The 23830-nt window shown below is 49.7% G+C and overlaps 1 protein-coding gene across 1 annotated transcript in view; it reads left to right on the forward strand.

Annotated features, from left to right (window-relative positions):
- The window catches only part of RERE (arginine-glutamic acid dipeptide repeats), a 164803-nt gene that overhangs the window by 99671 nt on the left and 41302 nt on the right, over nucleotides 1-23830 (forward strand). The window contains 3 exon segments of the mRNA XM_030963899.1: nucleotides 1716-1840; nucleotides 2582-2681; nucleotides 7925-8023. Of these exon segments, the coding sequence (XP_030819759.1) occupies nucleotides 1716-1840; nucleotides 2582-2681; nucleotides 7925-8023 (324 nt within the window).

A 23830-nucleotide genomic window follows, 5' to 3' on the forward strand; every position in this document is an offset into this window, starting at 1 on the left:
TGCAGTGCACAGGGCTTTCCTTCCATCTCTGCTGCTGCTGTGTACAGAAGGGCTCCACTGGCAGGGGGCTGAGGTGGTGTTAGCCCGGGGTTATCATCAGGAAAGCCACTGCCCCTGTGAGGCAGGAGTGCTGGATGGAGGGGATGGGTTGGGCTGGATGCCCCAGCATCCTCCGAGTTCTGAAACCTGGAACAAATCCTTCACCAGCTGTTTGAACACCTTCCCCTGCCAGATGCCACCATTGCAGAGAATTCCAGGGGCTGTGAGTGCTCCTGAGCCAGGAGCAGCTGCCTCTGTGTGTGTGTGTGTGTGTGCCCTGTTTCCAGCCCAATGTGTGTGTGTGTGTGTGTGTGTGTGTGTGTGCCCTGTTTGCAGCCCAGTGCCATTTGTGTGTGTGTGTGTGTGTGTGTGTGTGTGTGTGTGTGTGTGTGCCCTGTTTGCAGCCCAATGTGTGTGTGTGTGTGTGTGTGTGCCCTGTTTACAGCCCAGTGCCGTGTGTGTGTGTGTGTGTGTGTGTGTGTGTGTGTGTGTGCCCTGTTTGCAGCCCAATGCCATGTGTGTGTGTGTGTGTGTGTGCCCTGTTTACAGCCCAGTGCCGTGTGTGTGTGTGTGTGTGTGTGTGTGTGTGTGTGTGTGTGCCCTGTTTGCAGCCCAGTGCCATGTGTGTGTGTGTGTGTGTGTGTGTGTGTGCCCTGTTTGCAGCCCAATGCCGTGTGTGTGTGTGTGTGTTTTTTTGCCCTGTTTGCAGCCCAATGTGTGTGTGTGTGTGTGTGTGTGTGTGTGTGTGTGTGTGTGTGTGTGTGTGTGTGTGCCCTGTTTGCAGCCCAATGGGTGTGTGTGTGTGTGTGTGTGTGTGTGTGTGTGTGTGTGTGTGTGTGCCCTGTTTGCAGCCCAATGCCATGTGTGTGTGTGTGTGTGTGTGTGCCCTGTTTGCAGCCCAGTGCCATGTGTGTGTGTGTGTGTGTGTGTGTGTGTGTGTGTGTGTGTGCCCTGTTTCCAGCCCAATGCCATGTGTGTGTGTGTGTGTGTGTGCCCTGTTTGCAGCCCAATGCCAGTGTGTGTGTGTGTGTGTGTGTGTGTGCCCTGTTTGCAGCCCAATGCCGTGTGTGTGTGTGTGTGTGTGTGTGTGTGTGCCCTGTTTCCAGCCCAGTGCCAGTGTGTGTGTGTGTGTGTGTGTGCCCTGTTTGCAGCCCAGTGCCATGTGTGTGTGTGTGTGTGTGTGCCTGTTTGCACCCAATGCATGTGTGTGTGTGTGTGTGTGTGTGCCCTGTTTGCAGCCCAATGCCATGTGTGTGTGTGTGTGCCCTGTTTGCAGCCCAGTGCCAGTGTGTGTGTGTGTGTGTGCCCTGTTTGCAGCCCAATGCCATGTGTGTGTGTGTGTGCCCTGTTTGCAGCCCAATGCCATGTGTGTGTGTGTGTGTGTGTGTGTGTGTGTGTGTGCCCTTTTCCAGCCCAATGCCATGTGTGTGTGTGTGTGTGTGTGTGTGTGTGTGTGCCCTGTTTCCAGCCCAATGCCATGTGTGTGTGTGTGTGTGTGCCCTGTTTACAGCCCAATGCCATGTGTGTGTGTGTGTGCCCTGTTTGCAGCCCAGTGCCGTGTGTGTGTGTGTGTGCCCTGTTTGCAGCCCAGTGCCATGTGTGTGTGTGTGTGTGTGTGTGTGTGTGCCCTGTTTGCAGCCCAGTGCCATGTGTGTGTGTGTGTGCCCTGTTTGCAGGCCAAGCTCCCCGAGCTGCAGCCGTTCCCATCCCCGGACGGGGACACGGTGACCCAGCACGAGGAGCTGGTGTGGATGCCAGGAGTCAACGACTGCGACCTGCTGATGTACCTCAGGGCAGCCAGGTGAGTTCTGCACCTTCCTGCTGTGTGCTGGGCAGGCAGGCCTGGCTGCAGCCCCTGCTTCCCTCGGGGATCTGTGGGTGTGGGGGCATCAGCTGAGACCTTGGGTTTGAGGTGAGAACTCTGAGATTTGGGCCAGCACAGGACCCCCCATCCTCTGTGGCTCTGGAGATGCAGTGCAAGGGCAGCAGGGTGGGGTGGGATGGGTGCAAGGGAGGAGCTGCTCTGGGTGCAGCAGCAGAGCATCCCTGCAGGGAGTCAATCCCCTGGGAGCTCCAGTTTGCACTTCAGTTCTTCCCTGGTGGGCTCAGCAAACCACTGGTGGGCTTCACAGAAATCCAGAGTCTCAGGAAATTACTTGTAGCTTGCAGGAATTCAGAGGCTGGGGAATCTGCAGTTTCAGTCAGTTTTCTGACATATTAAAACCAAGATGACAGCACAAAGTTTGCTGTCTGCTGAGACTGTTCTGTCTGCAGGTTTCAGCTTCTGTAATCCTGCTCAGGCTCTGCTGCTTTGGCAGGGCAGACTTGTGGCTGACGGAAGCGAATGAGATTGGATTGTAATGCTGGATTTACTCTGTGTGCTGGGGTGACTCAGCTTTGCAGCTCTGTGCTGCCTTGTTTGATGCACAGTGTCACAAGGCCCTGAAATGCATGATTTGGGGTGTGAGCCCAGTGTGTGTGTGGGGCCCTGTGGGTGCCCCCAGCCCAGCTGAGCAGTGTCCCCTGTCCCCTGGCTTTGCAGGAGCATGGCAGCCTTTGCAGGGATGTGTGATGGGGGCTCCACAGAGGATGGATGCGTGGCTGCCTCGCGGGACGACACCACCCTGAACGCCCTGAACACGGTGAGTGACCTGGGAGCAGCCCTCTGCCCCTCTGGGCTCCCACAGCAGGGACTGAGGGCATCAGGGCTTTGGGATGCCATTTCTTGGTGGGAACTTGCTCTCAAACACCAGGTGGCTTTCAGAGCTCTGAGCTGCAGAATTTCAGTGATGAACTCGTGGGTGGTGCCTCGAGGGTGACCCCAGTGGGTTTTTTTGGGAGGCTGCTCAGCTCAGGGCCACCAGCTGGGACTGGGACTGGCCCAGCTGCCCCTGAGCTGCCTCTTGGGTCTAGTCTGGGTTTTAGCTGCAGTTGAAATGCCTGCACTCTGCTCCTGTGTTCCTTTCCCTGGGATGGAGGCCCCTGAGTGCCTCACCCCTCTGCACTTGGCTGAGCTCTTCCCTGACTTCCTTCTCAGAGACTCAAATTTCTGTTAAGGTCAATAATCATTAAAGAGCTTTTGGAATTGGAATTTCTTTGCCCTTATCTATAATAATAGCCTAATGCAGAAAATTCATTTAACTTCACTGCCTCTCTATCTACTTTAATTACTCCCTTTAATGGCTTGGCAGCCCCAGGATCTGCAGTTGCACTTGTGGAGTTCTTGCTTCTGAAATTAGATTAGTCCCAAAATATTTTGGTTTTGTTCTTCTGGTTCTTTTCTCTTTGTGTTTCTAGTGCATGTCTATTTTAGGAAATGCTTTCTTTGTCCACTTTGAATTTTTCTAGAAGAGTTTCCTTATCAATGATAGTTCTGTCAGGGATATTTTAAGAAACTTTGACTTATTTCTGAGACTCTGCTTTTTGACTTTAAACAGTTCAGATAGCTCACCTGTTGTCCTGACAAAATGGTACCTCTTTTGTCTTTAAGTTCACCACCTATTTAAAAGAGATCAGATTTATCTGATAAATGATTTGTGAGCCTCTTAACCTGCACTAAGTTGTGTCTTTGTTTAGAAATTACCATATGCAACCCAGAAGATGAATGTAAAAGAAAATGGTGTGCTATGATTTCTTATTATGGAAATCCAATAAACTTCAGGGCAGCCACTTCACATAAATCAGTCTTGACAAGCTCCTTTGGTGCTGTTTTATTTATGTGATAACAGGTGCTGTAAGCCCCCAGAATGATTGATTGTTAATTATGCCAGATAGAAATGAAGATCATGGAAGGCACAATGCAACACCCAGACATCACATACATGTATTTCTATCTGAGCTCACTGCAAGGGTTGTTCACTCAGCACTCCAGGTGAACTCCAGCTCCTGGTCCTTTGTTTGGCTGTTGCTGCCCCGTTTGTCTCTGTAACCCTTAGGAGGGAAATGGAGTTCTCATTTGGGGTTTGCTGCCCTCCTGATGGTGGGACTGGGAGGGCTGAGGAGCACACGGCAGCTCCTGCAAGTCTTCCCCACAATAATGGTGAGGAAATGATCCCAGAAAGTTCCTCCTGCCCTGGGGGAAGGTGGTGCCAGGTCTGGGAATGCAGGGAAGGAGGGAACAAGGTGAGTATTGAGCACAGACCCTGCTCTGCTGGCAGAGCTGGGGAGGGACAGCTGGGGGAGGTTTGGGAGCAGTTCCTTCCATCCTTCTCTGCCTCCAGACTCTGATTTAGCACCAGATGTGGTTTAAGATCCTTTCTGTGTCCACAGCAGTGCAAAGCAGGAACTCATGACCTCTTTCATCCTTCTGACCTGTGCCTGCTGCTCAGAGGTTCTGCAGTGCAGATCCCAGGCCAAGCAGGGATTCATTCCCTGCTTTGTGCTCGGGTTTGACAGAGCTGCAGAGGAAGAATTCATTCCCAGAGGTCAGCCTTGCCTGGTGTTGTGTGGACCAGCAAAGCCTGGAGCAGGCAGGCTGCAAACTCAGTGTGGAGCTCAGAATCTCTGGGGTTTGGTTCATGTTTCTGCTGGGGAAGTCACAGCCAGCCACTCCTATTTATCCTCAGCAGATGAAAAAAATAGCACCACTTAAGCTCATGTAGTGCCACATGCAGGAGAGCCCAAACAATGATATGCTAATATTGTGTAAATCTCTCTTTACTAATAGTGTTGTTGTGCCTTCTCATGGCTCTGCTGCATGGGAACGTGTCATTATGAGTGACAAACATGACAGGCTAATCTCAGTGCAAGGAAATTCACTTCTAACTAAGATGTCACACAGACAAATTACTCCCTGTTTTAACTTGCCCTTAGACCAGATTTTCTTGTTCATTAACTACAGACAAAGTTGAAAGCATAAAAAAAATATTTAAATATATGTTAGCATTTCTCCTTGTGACTGGTTTTGCTGGTGGGTGATGTTAATGAGCAGCTGCTCTCCTGGTTCACACAGGCTGGGCCGGGCTCCCTGCCCAGGCCTGTCCCAGTGCAGGAGACAGTTCTGCCTCTGGAACTTCCATTCATCCTCATCCTCACTTTACAGGCAGGTCAGAAAGGGCCAAACCCCACTGCTGTGATTGCTGGTAAAATTCTGGGAGAATATGCAAAATACTGCTGCTTTTTGGAAGGTGTTTTGAAAGTGCTGTGGTGAGTTTTGCAGGTAATTGGCATTTCTTGCCCTGGCCATGCCTGCAGTGCCCCACAGCTGTTCTGCAGCTGCATTTGGGCTCTTTGGCACAACAAAGTGGCTGCATCACAAACATCAGGCTTTTGAATCTTCAGCAGCAGCTCTTTAGGTGCCTAAAATAGATTGGAGCTGGAGGAAAGAGATGGAAGTTGGAGTTTTTTTTGGTTTGATTTTGTCTGATACCCAAATTAGACCCCAAAGGGCACTTGAGGCTCCTGTCTTGCTGGGTTTTAGAAATGATAACAATTAAAAGGAGCATTTTCCATTTTCATGGTAGGGCAAGATGTCCATAGCTGTACAGAATATCCTCAGCTCGCTGAAATTTGTCAGCTCTGCTGCTGAAAGAAGTGGCCTGAATTACATTTTTGTATTAAATCAGGTGTTGGGTTGGAGTTATCACACCCAAAGATGGAGCTGCTCATGGCACTAATCCCCATCCTGCTCCTCATTTTCCTTGTCTTTCCTTCTCCCTCATCTTGGGATGTGATTTGTCCAGGACAAGTCACCATCCCATGGACAGCCCTGAGTTCCAGAGTTCCCTTCTGGAGCTGGGGAGCTCTGGAATTCAGGGCTGTCCCATCAATGCTGGATGTCCTGCAGCCCCATTAAAGTGGGTTTGGCTGAACAATCCCTTCTCTCTAAGGCCCAGCCCAGGCTGGGACTCTGCTTCTGAAGCAGTTCAGTAACACTCCCAGGAGATTGCAGCAATTTTTCCTTGGAGAAAAAGGCTCTGGGATCTCAGTGCTCCTAATGGAGTGCAATTATTTAATGCTGAGCCCTGCATGCAGCCTGCCTGAGCTGGGCTTTTCAAGGCACAGCATAATGGCTGTAATTGCCAGAGGAAGCCTTGCTGGAGCAGGAGCTGCCAGATGCAATGGCACTCTGCTCTAAAAAGGTCACAGGAAAGGGACATTTAAATTAAGTTATAAATTACAATTGAAGAACAATATTTTGATGAGCAAGCCCAGAGATGTCAGAGCTGCAAGATGTAATTCATGGGTTCATTACAGACTGGAGGTGCCTGACAGCTGAGCCATGCCAAAGGAGAATTTATTTGCAGCATCACCCAGACAGCAATGGCAGCTCTGCTCAGAGGCTGCAGTGGGAACTGGAACCTTGTGGGATTGTGCAGCCTTGATGTGAAACCCCTTCCCTGGGACCTGGCTTTCTGTAAAGCATTGTAAAGGAGCCTTTTGGGCACGTGCACATGCAGAATTGTGCTTTAATCCTGTCCTGTGGTGCAGAAGTTGCTGTATTTTCTGTTTCAAGGTACATTTGTGGTGGTTCCCTTTGTTGCAGTTGTTCACAGATCAAATCTCACGGTGGTGCCAAATTTGGATGCAGAGTTAATGCTAAAAATGGAGATTCTCTGGCTGGCTGGACAATGATGCAGTGTTTATAGAAATACCTGGAGAAGTTCAAGCAGAAGTTAATGAAACCAGAGGCAGTCATCATTAGCTGTTATTTATACTCTGGATCTTGCCAATAAAGTGCTCAGCAATACTAAATGGCTGAAAGTAGAAAGCAGAGAGCCAGGCTGGAACATGTAAATTTAACTCCAGCACTTAGAGAAAATATTTTCCCTTTCTGCTGCATTATTCTACTCCTGGCATTTGTAAAACATTTTTTTCCACTCCCACCTGCTAAAATTAACATTTTTCAGGAGCCTCTAAGCTTGTATCATGTTTTCACAGGGGTCTTCTCTGCTCCATGGCTCCTCTGTCAGGTCTGTGCTGTCGGGGTTTGGGGTTGTTATGAATGAATTACTTGCTCAGAAGTTCACCCCATATAATCTGTGGCTGGCCTGGGACAGCCTTGCTGGCCTGCAAACTTCTCTTTTTCTGGAGTAGCTGCCTGTCAGCCCAGGCTGTTCTTTCTGGGCTTGTCTGGTTTCTTTTCCTTGCAGATTGAGCTGCTTGGGCACCGGGGCTGCCAGGGAAAAACACGTGTTGTCCTTGAGGCAGGACAAAGATGCCCTCCAAGTTACAAAGAGCTCTGGCATTGCTGCTGTTGGGGAGGGAGCAGAGAGGGGAGGGAAACAGGAGCCCCATTCTCCTCAGCACTGTCACATCTCCTGAGTGAAAAATCCTCTAGGTAGTGGCATGCACAGAAAAGAGGCGTTTGCAAGGTGAGCTGGCAAAACAAACAGTGCTTTTTTCTTTGAGATGGATTTGTTCCCAGTGCTGGAGTGCAAACAGGGAGGAAAATTAATGTGTACCCAGCAGAAAAGGCAACATCTTATTTTCATGCCTGTAAGTAGGCATTGCATACCACGGGAGCCTTAGAACTATTTTCTTTTAAGTTGGGTTTTTTAAATTCTTTTTTATTTTTTCCTCCTGCTGACCACAGGAGACTGGAGCCAAGTTGTGTGAAGTGTAACCCATCTTGTATTAATTTTTATTTTGCCATGGCTGCCATGACATTGAGCCCTGTGAGGGGGAGGGAGCAGTGAGACTTTGGGTTGGGCATTACCTGGGGCACGTGGAGGAGGAGGGGGATCCCTGCTTGGTTTGGTGCTGCTGCTTCCCCTCAGAAGCCTCAGTTACCCCTCAGGTTGTTTACACGCACCTCATACATCACCAGGAACAATAATTAGGCACAGAACATCTCATGTGGCTCCCTGTAGTGGTTTTTTTCCCCTCCAATATCAGATCACTGCTAATTCCTTTGGATGATCTATTTGTCTTTTTTCTTTTTCAGCTCCATGAAAGCAACTACGATGCTGGGAAAGCCCTGCAGCGCCTGGTGAAGAAACCTGTGCCAAAGCTGATTGAGAAGTGTTGGACTGAAGATGAAGTGGTAGGAAATGATTTATCTCCTCCAGCCTTTATGGTTCACCTTGCTGCTCTTGCTTTTTTATGTTGGTTTTTTTTTTTTTCCCTAAAGAGGTTTTCTTTATGAGCAGGAAGAGGGTGGGTGTGTAAATAAAAATACACATGCATGGGTATAAATGATAAACAAACAACAAACCTGATCCAGTGCATGACAGAATTAATTACTCATGGAAAAGTGGCAGCAGAAAAGTTTGGTTGATTTTTTTTTTTTTTTTTGCCGTGAGTGAGTCAATTTTTAAGCTGGTTAATTGGTGAAGTGTTTCAAGAAGTAAGCAAAAATAAAAATGTGATCTTGTTAAGCTACTAATAAAGCTGGCATTGGTGTTAGGAAATAGAACTGATTAATGGAGGAAACTCTCATGTTCTCTTAGTGGCTTTAATTATTCAGGCAGTGGCTGGAGAGGTGTTTTGAGCTGTAGGTTCTCTGCAAGGCTTCCAGGGAGTTCTTGCAGTGCATGGCCTGTGCTCTGCTCTCTCCTCACTGAAACCTTCCTGGAGGGGCTGGGCCAGCCCAGAGCCCCTGTTTGGGGCTGGTTCCAGGCCCAACAAAGACCCTTTGTGGCTGCCTGAGGATGGAGGGAGGATGGCAGGGCCTGGGACTCGCTCCCTGCTCAGTTCTGCACTTACCCCACCCCAAAAAGGAGCTCTGTGTGGGACTGGCACTGCTGGAACCAACCCTTGCAGGGCTCTGCCCTGGCTTTGCTGAGGTTGGGCTGAGATGGCTCCAGCCTGTGCTCACAGGGGTAAATTGTGCCAGCCCCTCTCTTTTTCTCCCTCTGGAGCTTTTTTCTCCTTTTTTTCCATCAGCTGCCCTGAGCTGTGGGTGCTGGAGCTGCTGCACTCAGGGCTTTGGGTGATCCACCCATGTTAAATTGGAGAGAATTGAGCCTTACCAATGGAAAAAACCAAAGTTTATTGAAAAGTGAAGCTTTACTGCAGGAGTGCAGCCTGTGAGCACAGAGTAATGATCACTGACTCCGTAAATCATTGTCAGCCCCAGCTCATTTTATCATATTTGTTCTTGTTCTGCTCCATCCAAGTTTCCAGAAACATTTGGCAGCCCTCCAGGCTGGGCAGAGCCAAAGATCAAACTGTGCTCTTATTTACAGACAGCAGAGCTCCACCTGCACAGCCTCAGAGCCTCCCAGTCCCTGCAGCTGCAGCCCCAAGCAGCTCTGCTGCATCTGGGAGCCTTGCAGGGGAGGTTTCCTTACTGCAGCCCTGGGAAACTGGGAGAGCTCTGACCCACAGGGTGCTGAAGCTGCAGAGGAATTCTGCAGTGAAGTGTTGCTCACAAAATACCGAGTGTCAAACCCTCATCTGGCCCAAACAGTGAAACTGTGGTGGCAGCATTAACCCTGTGTGTGCCTTCATCTCAGGGCCAGGGATGTGCTGGGGGATAATCCCAGAGAGTTCTGGGGGAAATGGAGACCCAGGTCCAATCCCTGTCCTTATTTGGGCTGGACTTGTAATAAATCTCTCCTGGCAGCCCAGCAAATGTGGCCTTTTTAAATTTAAATACTGAGATTTAAGTGTGCAGTTGGATGAATAAGCAGATCCCACACCTGATACAGAGCTTTGGTCAGTTAACCTGAATAATAACAATAGTGATAATGATAATAATGCCAGCACATTTAGAACTTCTTGTGGGCTCTCAGCTGGCCCAAGACAAAGCCTTTGTTTTCCATTAGAGCAGCTCTGCTGCCAAACTGGGAGGTGGGAGCTGCTTGGCAGTGTCAGACCTGACTGAAACCAAGGATGGGAGTGTGTTATTTTTCCTGCTGCTGATGTGGTTGCAGATGTTTAGATGGAATTAAACAGAGGATAAAATTGGCCACTGATGGAGTTACATGAGGGCTGTGTAAGTATGAGGGCTGGGCTTTGTTGTTTCCCTCGTGCCTCTGAACCTGGGGCTGTTTTTAAAGCTTTTTTTGTCCCAGTGTGTAAATGCAGAGGCCCAGGGTGAGAGCCAGCCTTGCCCACAGCCTGTGAGAGTGGCCAGGGCACCTCCTGCTCTGCTCTGCAGCGCAGCTCCAGCAGCTGTTTCCTGTTTTGAGGGCTCCTTCCCCACCTGACAGCATCCATTTCCAGCAGAGCTTTGATGGGCAGGGCTTGGTGTCTCTGGCAATGCTCAGGAATTCCCTCCTGTGGGCAGGCTGCAGCAATTGTCACATTTAATGCCTGGCTGAGATGTTCTGAGCACACACAGCCCCAGCAGCATCTCCACAGGCAGCAGCATGGAGGAGGGGATTGTTTGGGGAGAAGGCAGGAGCAAAGCCCTCCTGGTTTGTGCCTCCTGCAGGTTTAAATCTCCTCTCAAAGCCAGCCCAGGGGCTCAGAGCACTGAGTTCTGCTCTGCACCTCGAGGTCTCCTCTGGAAATGCCCCTGTCAGTCTTTGCCAGGTGTGGGGTTTGGGTGCAGGCAGCCAGAACCCCCCTGGGATGGAGTGGGGCTGCTCTGCTCTGCCCCACTGGGCAATCCCTGCTGCCTGCTCTGGAGGGGGTTTGGAGCCTGAGGTGGGTCTGGCAGTGCCTCTGTTCCTCTGCTGCCTGCCCTGATGGTGGAGTTGAGGTCCCAGACCTGGAGCTGGGATCAGGAGCTGCTCCAGCTGAGGTTAAATGAACATCCCTGTTCCATCCCCTGTGTGGTTCCACTGGGAGCATCTCCCAGGACAAACTGGCCTTAAAAAATTACCATGAAAAATCCTGGGAGAAAATCCTCTCTGCAGAATGGCTTTTATACCCCAGTGGTGTCAGTGCAGGTCTGAGCCTGCTCCAGGTGCTGAAGTGAGCTCCCCTGTGGGATCAATAACCTACCAAAGGGTGTGATTGATACAGGGTACAGAGAGCATCTCTGCTTTGGGGAACCTGATGGGAAGGTTTTCTGTTCTGGAGTGCTTCATGTGCTGAGGTGTGAAGGACAGGAGCTGGCTCTGCTCACCCCACAGCCCAGGTCCAGCTCACACTTCTATCTCTTCATTCCCAATGTGCTTTTTTCTCTCTTTATCAAAAGTTCTGATGAAATCAATAGGGCTTCCAGGAGAGAGAAATCTGAATCAGAACTGCAGGAACCTGCAGTTTATTAGGTTTTTAATTAAACATGATGAACACATTTTAAATACCACAAAGGCCTGGGGCTGAGCTGCATCTAATGGAAACAGATTAAGTCACCGTCCACACTTGGGTAGTTATTAATTCTGTTTATTTATGCATGCTTGCTGCAGGCAGAGCTTGCTGCTGCTCTGCTGCCGTTTATTGCACAGGGATGCTCTCCTGCATGGAGCTGTGCTCCTCATTAGCATTATGGAGACCTGCTGAGGTTTAATTGCAGCACCTTTGGAACTCGGGGCTGTGTCTTCCCAAGCTGAAGGAGACCTGGGTGAAGCTGTACTTGAACTTTTATGCTGGGCAGTTCCTCCTTCTGCTCTACACTTTGCTCCATCCGTGTTAAATTCTGTAGAGGAAGCTGCCTGGTGTTCCCTAGGAAGGTTCTGTGACCATGTGCACCCCTGTGCATCCCTGATATCTGCCTTTTATCCTGACATATTCTGCCTTTGAATATTTTACATGGCTCTTGATGTCGAGTAGTTGAGGTAAACAACCTCCATTCAAACAAGCTCCTCCATTTATGTGCAGGGCTGGTTAATCCTGGCTGCTGCTAAATCCTAATTGGCCGTGTACATCGATTTACAAGTTCATACATTTTCAAATATCCACACCTGGCTTCAGCTTAAACTCGTTTATCATAAAGCACAAGTGGAGATGCTTCTGCCAGAAAGGACAAGATACAGCAAACTCCTTTCCTACTGTGTTTGCAAGTGTTTGTAATCCAGTGTGGCAGGTCAAGGAATTACTTATGCAAAACCCACAGACTTATTTGCTTGGCTTCTTTGCCTGGAATCATCCTCAAAGGTCTCATCCACCCTTTTTGGAGTGTGTGCTGGTGAAAACATTGTTCTCATGTTCTCCTTTGAAACCAGGGCTCTTCAGAGCTGCTTACTGGGGCAAAACTACCATGGATTTTATTTACTGTTTATGTGGCAGCTACAGAAATTCAGAGCCAGATTGAAACAGGGCCTGTGGAATGGAGGAGTGGAAAGAAATCACAAAGGGGTATTGGAAAAGCTGAGCACATTGCAGGGCTGACTCCTGCCGTGGGCTTGGAAGGTTGACACCAGTGACTGCTCAGTGTCATTGTTCTACCCCCAAAAAACAAACAGTGAGATCCCCCTAAATGAACATTTCCTGGGATTTAGTGATCCAGCCACGTCTGCATGTGTGATAATCAGGAACAACTGAAACTTAGCTGAGCACTGAGATAAAAAACCACCAAGCTCAGATCGCTGTGGCCTTGTAGGAGCTGTGTTTTAAGAATAAATCAGATTTTAGTTTAGGCACATGTGGGAAGGTCTCGTCTGTGTCTTATTCTAAGAATTCAGAGTGGAAAAGAACCGTCAGCCCTCGCAGTCAAAAGTGACCAGTGAAGGATGAAATTATTCTGCTTGGGGGGAAAAGTTGTTATTTAAAGGTTGCATAAAATTATAGTTACTGAGTAGCTGGCAGGTTTACAAAACGCTGAGGTGCAGTACAGCTGGAAAATACAAGGTGTAGTACAGCTGAAAAAGGGGAATTTGGTTTAAACACAGGTTCCTAGATGAAAGATAACAATCTTTTGTTTGTGATTAACTTGCATCAGTCTTTGATCCGAGCCCTTGTTGAGAGGGATCAATACTGCACGTACAGCACTGAGTTTATTGTCAAGTCCTTTTGGAAATAAGGCAGTGAATTAAAAATCAATTATACGTGCAGAAAAGTTTGTGTAGGGCAATCAATTCTGTCCTTTTAGTTTGCCAAAAGATTCCATTGTTTAACCAGCTGTGAAAAGGAATGAATTTTAAAGGCCTCCAGCAAATGAGGGAGCCCAGAGGGGCGGGGGGAGAGATTAAAAAAAATTATTTCAGCATTTCATGTTCAGCAAAAGCTCTTGAGGGATAAATCCATAAATCCTGTCAGTGACCTTGGCTGCAGAGTGGGTGATTTCAGTGCTTTCCCTGATGTTGATCTTTGCCCAGCTGCCAGAGGAGTTGCTGTTTCCTTTACAATATCATTTTGGGGTTTGCTGAGCTGTGTGTGCTCCTTGATCTGCCATCTCTGCCCTCATGGTGGAATATTTTTATGTATTGAGCACTCACTGTGCTGCTGATCCCAAAATCACCAGCCCACCTGGCCTGGCCAGGAGCTGTTTCTGGGTGGGATGGGAGAGAAACTCCAAATTCCAGCTCCAGCACAGGCCAAACCATCCTGGGTTCCTCCAGGAGCTGCTGGTGTGTTCCAGAGCGGTTTGGGTTTGCACTCAGGAGTTCCTGGTGTGTTCCAGAGCAGGGTTTGCTCTCAGGAGCTGCTCTGGTGTGTTTTCCAGAGCAGGGTTTGCACTCAGGGTTTGCACTCAGGAGTTCCTGGTGTTTTTCAGAGCAGGGTTTGCTCTCAGGAGCTGCTCTGGTGTGTTTTCCAGAGCAGGGTTTGCACTCCCAGCCCCTGAGCTCTCCCTCTCGCCAAGGGGAGGGATGTGCTGCCTGCAGGATTAATAAACACCACAGAGCTTGGCTGTCAGAATTTTCCAGCTCATTTTCAAGGGCATCTCAAAAATGGAGCTCCCTGGCACTCCCTGGTGCTCTCCATCATCCCTGGGTGTGCATTTCCAGATGGGAGCCAGTGCTGGGGGACTTGGGGGCTGCCTTTGTCCTCCCTCAGGGCACAGGGGTGGTTTGATAAACAGAGAGGGCTCAAGGAGCTGTTGTTGCTCAGCAGCAGGGTCAGTTTGGTGTCCGTGGGTCTGTCCCAGCCCAAAAGCAGAGCCCAGCAGTGCCCTGTGCTGGGCACAGAGCCCTGTGCTGGGCACAGAACAGCCCCAGGCTCCTGCCTGGGCCCAGCTCCTGCCTGCTGCACCCTGACCTTTTATCCAGATTTTATCTGCTCAGGGATAGATCCGGAGTCTGGGTTAAATTTAACCTCCTGCTGTATCCTGTGCTGCTCCAGAAGGAAACTGAGTCATGGCATTCTGAGGAGCAGCTGGGGAGTGCAGGGATCATCACAAGGGGGATTTGCTGAGCTTAGTGCTTCTGGCACAGCAGGAGAAGCAAGGGAGGGGCAGTAACTCACCTCTGGTGCTTGTGGTGAAAGTGCAGTTGGAATAGAGTAATAAATAATGAAATGCTTTGGTATTTTTCTGGGTTTAGTGTGTGATAGAAATCTGCAGCTTCTTTCCAAGTGATTTGGGCTTAGTCCAAGTTGATATAGGTAAAAGCATCTCCTTTTCAAATGCTTATGTTGGAATTACACTTTATTAAACTCACAGAGGAATGGATCAGTTGACGTGGCAAGTGTCTGTTTTATTTTGGAGGAGTTGTTTGCTGTCTGAATGGCAATTTGCTGTTCCTAACAAGATTGCTTTACAAACACAAGAGCCCCAACCCCTAAAACAAAGCGAGTGCAGACAGATGACAGCGTTGTCTGCCACTTGACAAGATGATATTTGATTTTTGAATTGTTTTCCCTGGTAGTTTGGGTCTGTGTCTGAGTCTTGGCTTTGATTCTTGGTTTGAACACGGAGGCTGACAGCCCCAAAGCCCCAAACTTCCTGAATGTCACTGGATTCTCTGTGTTCTGCCCAACAGCTTAGCTGGGAATTATTTAGTCTGGCCCAGTGGCCATTGCTGCAGCAAATGACAAAATGCTCTTCAAATAGGTGTAGTGACATAATTCCTCTTGAAGAAACGTTGATTACTGTCACGATGTGGATGCTCTGTGTGCTTTAGTGCTCAGGGCTTATCTTTCTTGCACAACATAAGCAGTATGAATGCCAAAATACACCTCATTTGCAAGTGCTGTTTGCATGATAAATTTTATTTTTCTAATCTCCCCTATCAACAGAACCAATTTTTTTTTTAATCTTTCCGATGACATAAAAATGCATTTTAATGAAGCAAATTACCGAGCTTTGTCTCCTCAGTGCACGAGCGGGGCGGCCACGTTCAATTAGGCTGAGAAATGATCATTTGTTCCATTGCAGGCTGTAACAGAGCCCGTGCTCAGCCACCATCCATCACCAGTTGCTCAGCTTCGTGTTCCTTAAATCACTTGCCATCCTGTCAGGGCTGGGAATCCTCCACGGGAGCCATTATTTAATTTAAGTTTGTAAAGGTGTCACTTGTTTGATAATAGGCTGCTTCTGTAGTGGATGAGTAGGGACTAAATATTCATCATTTTGTGCATCCATCCCAGATCCCTAATGAGTTACAAGGGTAGCAGTGCCAGCAGAGCTGATGGAGATGGTGCCATGGAAGGGGTTTGGCAGCAGTGAGGATCCAGGGGAAGCTCCACACCTTGCAGTGGGGAAGGCAGAGGGAGGTGGCACTGAGGGGCTCCCCAGGGAATGGGCACTGCCCGAGGCACAGGGGGGATTGTGGGGTGTCCTGGGCAGGGCGAGAGTTGGATCAGTGCTCCTGTGGGGATTCCAGCTCGGGATGCTCCAGCATCCTGTGAATTCTGCTGGGGCTGCAGAGCCTTCCTTGGTGAACCTGGCCCCACATTGCTCCCAACCAGAGGGGTTCCCTGTGGGCTGCAAGGAAACTCAGATTTGGGGTGGAAATGCCCCTGGGAGGAAGTTGGGGTCCATCCCTGGCCATGGAGGAGCTTCACCCTGAACTGTGGCTGGCCCAGAGCAGCTCCTGGAGCACCCAGCTCCTGTCTGCTCGTGGGGAGCTGCCCTGTGCTGTCCCTGTTCTGTCCCTGTGCCCTGTCCCTGTGCTGTCCCCGTGCCCTGTGCTGTCCCTGTGCTGTCCCCGTGCCCTGTGCTGTCCCTGTGCTGTCCCTGTGCTGTCCCTGTGCTGTCCCTGTGCCCTGTGCTTGCCCTGTGCTGTCCCCGTGCCCTGTGCTGTCCCTGTGCTGTCCCTGTGCTGTCCCTGTGCTGTCCCCATGCCCTGTGCTGTCCCCGTGCCCTATGCTGTCCCTGTGCTGTCCCCATGCCCTGTGCTGTCCCCATGCCCTGTGCTGTCCCTGTGCTGTCCCTGTGCCCTGTGCTGTCCCTGTGCCCTGTGCTGTCCCCATGCCCTGTGCTGTCCCCATGCCCTGTGCTGTCCCCGTGCCCTGTGCTGTCCCTGTGCTGTCCCCATGCCCTGTGCTGTCCCCATGCCCTGTGCTGTCCCTGTGCCCTGTGCTGTCCCTGTGCCCTGTGCTGTCCCTGTGCTGTCCCCGTGCCCTGTGCTGTCCCTGTGCTGTCCCCGTGCCCTGTGCTGTCCCTGTGCTGTCCCTGTGCTGTCCCTGTGTGTCCCTGTGCTGTCCCCGTGCCCTGTGCTGTCCCTGTGCTGTCCCTGTGCTGTCCCTGTGCTGTCCCTGTGCTGTCCCCATGCCCTGTGCTGTCCCTGTGCTGTCCCTGTGCTGTCCCTGTGCTGTCCCCATGCCCTGTGCTGTCCCTGTGCTGTCCCTGTGCTGTCCCTGTGCTGTCCCTGTGCTGTCCCCATGCCCTGTGCTGTCCCTGTGCTGTCCCTGTGCTGTCCCTGTGCTGTCCCCGTGCCCTGTGCTGTCCCTGTGCCCTGTGCTGTCCCCATGCCCTGTGCTGTCCCTGTGCTGTCCCCATGCCCTGTGCTGTCCCCGTGCTGGCTCACAGGTGTTGATCTGTGCCCAGCAGGCTGCAGTTCAAACGTGCTGCTCTGCCCAGTGTTGTTTTTGTACTTTGTGCCTCGTGGTTGTGACTGTTTTGTGGTGAGGGTTTGTGGTTGTGCTTTCAGCTTTCACAGAACCTCCCCTGCTCCCCCTGAGCTCAATCCACCCTGGGTTTCCCCAGCCTTTTGTTCTTGTGTCCCTGCTGCCCCAGCCCTCTGGCTGCATCCCTCAGATTTATATGGCTTTTAGGCTGTGGGGAGATTGATCAGCCCGGCCTCATGCATTTAGAGGAGCTGATAAATGGCCCAGCAGCACATTCCCCTCCAGTGCTCTGGAATAACTTCAGCCCTCAAATCAAACATCCCATTTGCCACAAATTGGGGAAGGCAAAGAGGGCACCTCTGCTTTATTAGGGTGCATATTTCATTTATCTGTTATGAGAGGCATTGTCCAGTTCTACGTGTCTGGGGAGGCAATTCCACAGCCTCAGCACCCCCTCCCCCTGCCCCTCACAATATCCACCTTCAAGGTTTCCTTTGCAGCCTTCAGCTTCGTTACAGCTGCAATTCTGTCCTTCATTTTCAAATCTTTAATCATTTCCTCTCTTATTTGTGGTCCCTTATTCCCTCCTGGCCCCATTCTCCCCCTTGCTGAGGATGTGTCCCTCAGCCTGGGATTTGATTTTGCCATCCCCAGGATTTCTTTCATGGAGCTTTGCATGCTCAGGTGTCTCTTCACTCCACTGCAGCCAGGCCTGCTCTGAGAGGAATTTAGGGAGTTTCCAGAGGTTGCCTGGTATCATTTTGGCAAGGGTCAAAGCCTGGAATTTGTATCTGAGTGCCTGAATTCCACCCTGGGCATGGCTGCAGTCTCAGGCCCTCTGTTAATGATTTACCTGGGAAGGCACCTCCAGAAATACCTGCCTCTGAGAGGGAGCATTCCCATTTTGTCTCATTTTTCTTGGATTTGTTCATTGCTCCAAAGTCTGGGGGCTCTTGAAGTGCTTTTATTTGTTTCCTTCTGCCATTTTGCATAAAAATCCCTGTTTGACTGCAGAAAGTGTCTCCAGAATAATTGACAATAATGCTTGAAGTCCCAAGGGAACAACATTTCTGTAGTAGGGAACTTCACTGGAAATGCTGTGTGTGAGCCTTGAAGGATGACACAAGATATTTCAGGTAGTCCTTGAAAAGGAACATGTCCAGCTCTTTCTGTTCACTTGCTCTTTGGTTTTGAGGTACAAGAAGGCTTTTGGTATGCCAGCATTTTAACAGCAGCTTAAAATAACAACCAGAAATGAATCTCATTGTTGAAAAGGCAATCTGGAGTATAATCAAAAGCTTTCTGTTGTCTCTTGTCAGCAGCACATTGTTTTGCTTTTCTGGGTCACAAATGTGCCAGACCTTTGTCCTGTTTAACTCTTAAAAGGCACCTTTAAAAAATCATTTATGTAAAAAACACACTCAAATCATTTTGGCTCTGTTAGCAGCACTGAGCTGTCGATTGCAGGAGACAGAGGATGTTGGATAAACAAAAAGCTCTTTTTGGGCAGGCCCAGGACTTGTCGTTCCCTTTGGAGGGTCCTCCTGCCCTCACCCCTCTGTGCCTTGGTTTGGAAAGGGTCAGAGAAGAGGAAATTGCAAACTGAGCAGCCTTAAATGTGAGGGGGTTCATCTCTGCCTCCTCTTCATCCCCTGCTGAAATGTGGGACCATTAGTGAGGTCAGCAGGGCTGAAATGCCTGGAATGATGCAGGAACTGTTCTGCCCAGAGTGGAGGCTGTTTATCCAACAGCCCTTCCAGGGCTGCAGGAAAGGAAAGTCAGGTTTCATTTCTCCTGCTGCTGCTTTAATGCCCAGGGCAGGGTTTGATCCCAGCACCAGCTGCTGCTGCAGCTCTGCCTGGGCTGGGCTGGGCTCAGGTTTCTGATTTTATCTCCTTTAGGGGATCACATGGCTGCTGCCACTCTCTGTGGGATCTCTGTGGGATCTCTGGGTGATCTCTGTGGGATCTCTGTGGGATCTCTGTGGGATCTCTGGGGGATCTGTGGGATCTCTGGGTGATCTCTGGGTGATCTCTGGGATCTCTGTGGGATCTCTGCCTCCCACAGCTCACAGCAGTCAGGAATGGAGCAGGGGGCAGGTGTCCCTCACAGGAGCCTTTGGAGCTGGGTTTTACAGCCGTGCCTGAGGAGGGATGGGGAGGCACAGGGACAGTCTGGTGGTGCAGCCCCTTGGCTGTTTGTCAGCAGCTCCCATCCATCCGTCTGTCCGTGCATCCCTGCATCCATCCATCCGTCCATCCATCCGTCCATCCGTCCATCCATCCCTGCATCCATCCATCCGTCCATCCATCCCTGCATCCATCCATCCGTCCATCCATCCCTGCGTCCATCCATCCCTCCATCCCTGCGTCCATCCATCCATCCCTGCATCCATCCCTGCATCCATCCATCCGTCCATCCATCCCTGCGTCCATCCCTGCATCCCTCCTGCTCAGGTTGCCTGGCAACCTGGCCTGGTGCCTCCCAACACCGGGGATGATTTATTGGGGATGATTTATGGTGGGGCTTTTAACAGGAGGGGCCTGGGGCTGAGGGCTTGGGAGTGTTTGATCCCAGAGCTGATAATCAGGGTGCAATTAGGGCAAACAGAAAGGCTCCTCGTTTAGAAAGAATTGATTTTTAAATTTTTTTTATTTTATTTTATTTTTCTGCTGTTTTGTTTTCTCTTTCCCATCAGGCCTCCTCCAGACACAGGTACAGCACAGAGTGGGAATCAAAACTTTGCCCGGTCCTTGGGGTGAACCTGTAATCTTTCTCTTTGTAAAAACAGCTCTGGGTAAAATCCTGATGGGAAAATACAGCTGGGGTCAGCACAAAAGGTTAGCAACACCCTGACAGCTCCAGGCCCGGGGTGAAGGAAGAGCTGAATTCTCCTGCAGCTCTGGAAATGTCCGAGAGCTGTTGTGTCACCTTCAATATCGTGTTGCCTTTCATGCAGACTCTTGCATTGATCCCTGGCATTAAACAGAGCAGGGGAAGAGGAGGTTTGTGAACTGGCATTTAGGGATGGTCCATGCTGTGGTCACAAGGAGAGCCCCTGAAGCATCCCCTTCAGTGAGGTGCTGGGAGGAAGCTGGGGCAGCCTTTGGGCACCTCAGTTCAGCTCCTGCTGGCTGGAGCCCTTTGCCAGCCTGGCTGTGAGGAGGGCTGAGCATGTTGACAAGAGCATTTCTGTGTGCCTGAGAGGCAAGGAGGAGAAAAGGGATGATGAATCCACTCTGACCTCCTGAATGGCAATATAAATACTTTATTGAAAATCCTAAATAAATGTGTTTGTAACCAGTAATCCTGCTCTGCATGCAATCTCATTTAGCCAACTGGGTATGCAAATGTGCTATTAATGTGTTTGCATCCAGTATAAATACACAAATCTAATCTGTTTATATGTGTCATTTACACACAGCTGTGCTCACGCTCACTTAATACCAATATTTCCAGCCAGCGAGAGGTACCATGGGAGCTCCATTGTTCCCAACAAAAGCAGCTCCATGGAAGGGGGGTCATTATCGTCCAGGATCTTTTGGCATTCCCTCGAGGGAGCTGTTAATGACTGGCTGTGGCTGCTGCAGGGACTCAGCTCGGGCTGGGAGGTGCCTCTCCCGCAGAGCTTTGGGTTCAGTCCCCCGCACTGGGGCCAGGCTCTCCTTTTTCAGGATAATTTTTCAGAAAGACAAAGCGATGCAGTCGGGAGGGAGAGAGCAAATTGTTGGGCACCTTGAAGGCTTTCAGCTGATGTATTCCTTGTCAGTTTGTTTAGAGAGGACACTTGATCTCCCGGGCAGATGGCCTGGGGAGTGTAGGGTTTGTGTCACGTGTGGGTGACCAGGGCTGCACTCTGCACAGGGCTTTGAATTTCCAGTGGGAACATCCCTGCCTTGTCCTACACACTGGGGTCTAATGAATGCCACCAAAACATTTTGGTTTTCTGTGTCTTTGCCTGAGAGAACCGGGTGAAAACGTGATTTTATTTTCAGATATCTAAATGTGCTGCACGCTGAACAGAAGTTTTGTAGCTTGTGAAGATCAAGAAGTAAAGATGCTTTCATGTATTTACTGTTTATCTGCTGTTAATGGAAACCTCATAAATTTTCCTACCATATTTATTATAAAACTTTAAAATGCATATTAAATATGGAAGGTGGTGACAACTTCCATTGGCATCTGCCTGGAAAACCTGGCCTTTCCAGACATGCACTAAACTTAATGCTTTCATAACAGCAAAATCTCCCATTTTGTTTGCTTAGAATTAAGGAAAAGGTTGAGAGAAGAACTTACTGTTCTTGGACATAGTCTAAAGAGGTGATTTGATTTTGTTTTTTATTAGAAAGATTGAGAAATAAAATTCTCATTTCCTGGATTGAGAAAGATCAGAAGAGGCCCTGTGTGTAAATGTTTTGCATTACACAATGCTCTTCACTCATTAACCAGGTGGAAATCATAGGGAGGGAATGAAGCAGCACATGGAATTTCTTAGAGAAAACAATGAGCTCTGAACTGGATTGCAGCACCACGTCAGAGGAGACACGTTAATAGCAGTGATGAATCTGCAGGTTCATCAGAGCTGTGCTGCCTTTCTGAAGGTTTCATGTGGAAATCTTCAGCTGGAAGTTGACTGAGCAGGTTGGTGGTTGTTTTGGCAGTGGATGTTACTGGTGCACCCTTTCAGCAGCAGCTTTCTTTGGGGTTTTTGGGGTGGAGGAGCACACGGGGTGCAGGGTTTGCAGCAGGCAGCTCCTCCTGCCAGGCTCTGATCTGGGCATGATGGAAACCCTGACGCAGGAGCTCAGGCTGGCAGTGCCAGCCCCGTGCCAAAGGTGCCAGCTGAGCTCTGTCAGGCACAGAGTGGCTCTGTGGATCTTGTCAGGAGGGATGAAACAGGGCACCTGCAGGGCTCTGTGGATCTTTCAGGACGTTTGTTCCTCAGGGTGAAACAGGGCACCTGCAGGGCTCTGTGGATCTTTCAGGAGGTTTGTTCCTCAGGGTGAAACAGGGCACCTGCAGGGCTCTGTGGATCTTTCAGGAGGTTTGTTCCTCGGGGTGAAACAGGGGACCTGCAAGCAGCAGCAGGCAGACATTACCACGCTTGTTCCTTGTTCTGCCCTGGTTATTTATAGCTCCTGTGACACGCAGGATGCTGCAGCATCTGATGCATTTCATCAAATTATCAAATGGCAGGAGGAGGCCTCGTGCTGGGGCTGGTCAATAGCCATGGAAACCACCTCATAAAACTGAGCTGTGCCTGTCAGCACTGGCTGCCCCACAGGCCCTGGGATTTCCTAAAGCTGCTTCATTACCCACAGCACTTTAATTGTGGCACAGTTTGTCTTCAGTGAGCGGCACAAACAATAATGCTGACAGAATCCTGCCATAAGCAATCTTTTAAAGTTAAACAGAAGGGCTGAAATTGAAATGTTTGTCCTAAAAATCCAAATTATGTACTTGTAAAAATGAAACCATTGTGCTTCAGAGCCACTTCCACTTCCTACCCAAACTTATCCATGGGCCTGAGCCTCAGCCCTGTGTTTGAGGCTGTTTTAGCTTGGCAGCTGTCGCTCTCAGATGCCTCCTGTGAGCAGTGCAGCATCTCCTGCAGCGCTGGTGCATGTCATCTGTGCAGGGCAGAGCAAATTCAATCAGTGTCAGGCACTCTGCTTTGTGAGACACCGGGGAGCAACAGGTCACCTCTGATTTGGTGTGCAGCTATTTTGTTCTGCTATGTTTAAAGCCATTTTGAGGTCTGTGTTGGGCTTGACTTGGAGAAAAGTCCCATTCTTGCTGCAGGGAGAATGCACCATGATTCCTGAATTAATTGAAGTCTAGAATAGGAAGGAAAATCTGAAAATTGTTTTCTAAAAAGTATTATTAAGCTCTAGACTTTCTGTCTGAGCTTCTGAAATTATTTTTGTGTGCTTTGTTGTTATTTGTATATTAAGAAGTGTCTCTCTCTTGCCTTTCCAAGGGGCACAAAGCTCCTTTAGAGTTGGGTATCTCTCAGTGCCTCAGTGGCCCAGGGAGAGTTCTGTACCTCAATAAAGCTGACAGCAGAATTGGCCAGAAGGATTGACTTCATTCCTACTTGGAAATTTGGAGCAGCATTCAAGGTCCCTCTAATTCTGTTATTCTGATGGGCTCCGTGCTAGGCTTGCATTTCCAGCAGGGGCTTCTGGCATCCCATGGGGTCAAAGGAAAACAGTTTGTCATAGGTTTTATTAATAGAGTTGAATCACAACACAACCCAAATATAACATAGTTTGGTTAAAAGGAATCTTAAAAAAATAAATTAAATGGTTACCCAAGAATTCAAGTGCACCATAGTAAGTCTCGAGCAAAATAGGGAATAGAAATTGGGTGTTCTCATTTTATGCAGTGCCTGCCTTTCCATGTTTCCCCATTTAGCTGGGTGAATTCCTGCAGATGGGAATTGCACTGCTCTCTGGGATGCTGGCAGTGGTGTTGGGCTGTGTTTGTCACTGCTGCTGCCACCTTCTCTTGCCCAGAGCACCAGCCAGAGGTTTGTGGTGCCAGGGGAGTGATCCAGCCACCCACCCCAGCATAATGAGAATTCCTTGGGAAGATTCACCTGGTAAAAATGAGTGTGTGAGTGCATTGGGGACCAGCTGTGGGCACTCAGCATCCTGCTCTGCAGGTACCTGGGTGACTTCTGCCTGTGTCTGGGGGCAGACAGTAAAACCTCCCATGTTTGGGAGCTCAGGCACCCCTTGAACGCTTCACTCGGGGGTGCTGTGTGGGCTGTTTGGAAGGAGCAGGTGGGTATGAGTAAATCTCACACTGTAATCTCCAAGCCTTTACAAGCGCTGGTTAATTCCCGTCTCCGTGGCCCCGGGCACGTTCTTGGCGAACTCTGCAGTCTTGCTGGTTCTGAGGGTCAGGGTTAGGTGAGGATAGATCCCTGTGGGAGCAAACCTGCAGGATCCTGGAGGCTCCAGAGAGGCTCTTCCTGGGCTGAGGAGCTGAGAGCTCCATTTGAGCAGAGAATTCACCTTTTTGGGAGTCCTCATGCCCTTCACGACATGGAAGTCTCTGATCC

Source organism: Camarhynchus parvulus, chromosome 21 (genome assembly GCF_901933205.1).
Source record: "Camarhynchus parvulus chromosome 21, STF_HiC, whole genome shotgun sequence".
Lineage (NCBI taxonomy): Eukaryota > Metazoa > Chordata > Aves > Passeriformes > Thraupidae > Camarhynchus > Camarhynchus parvulus.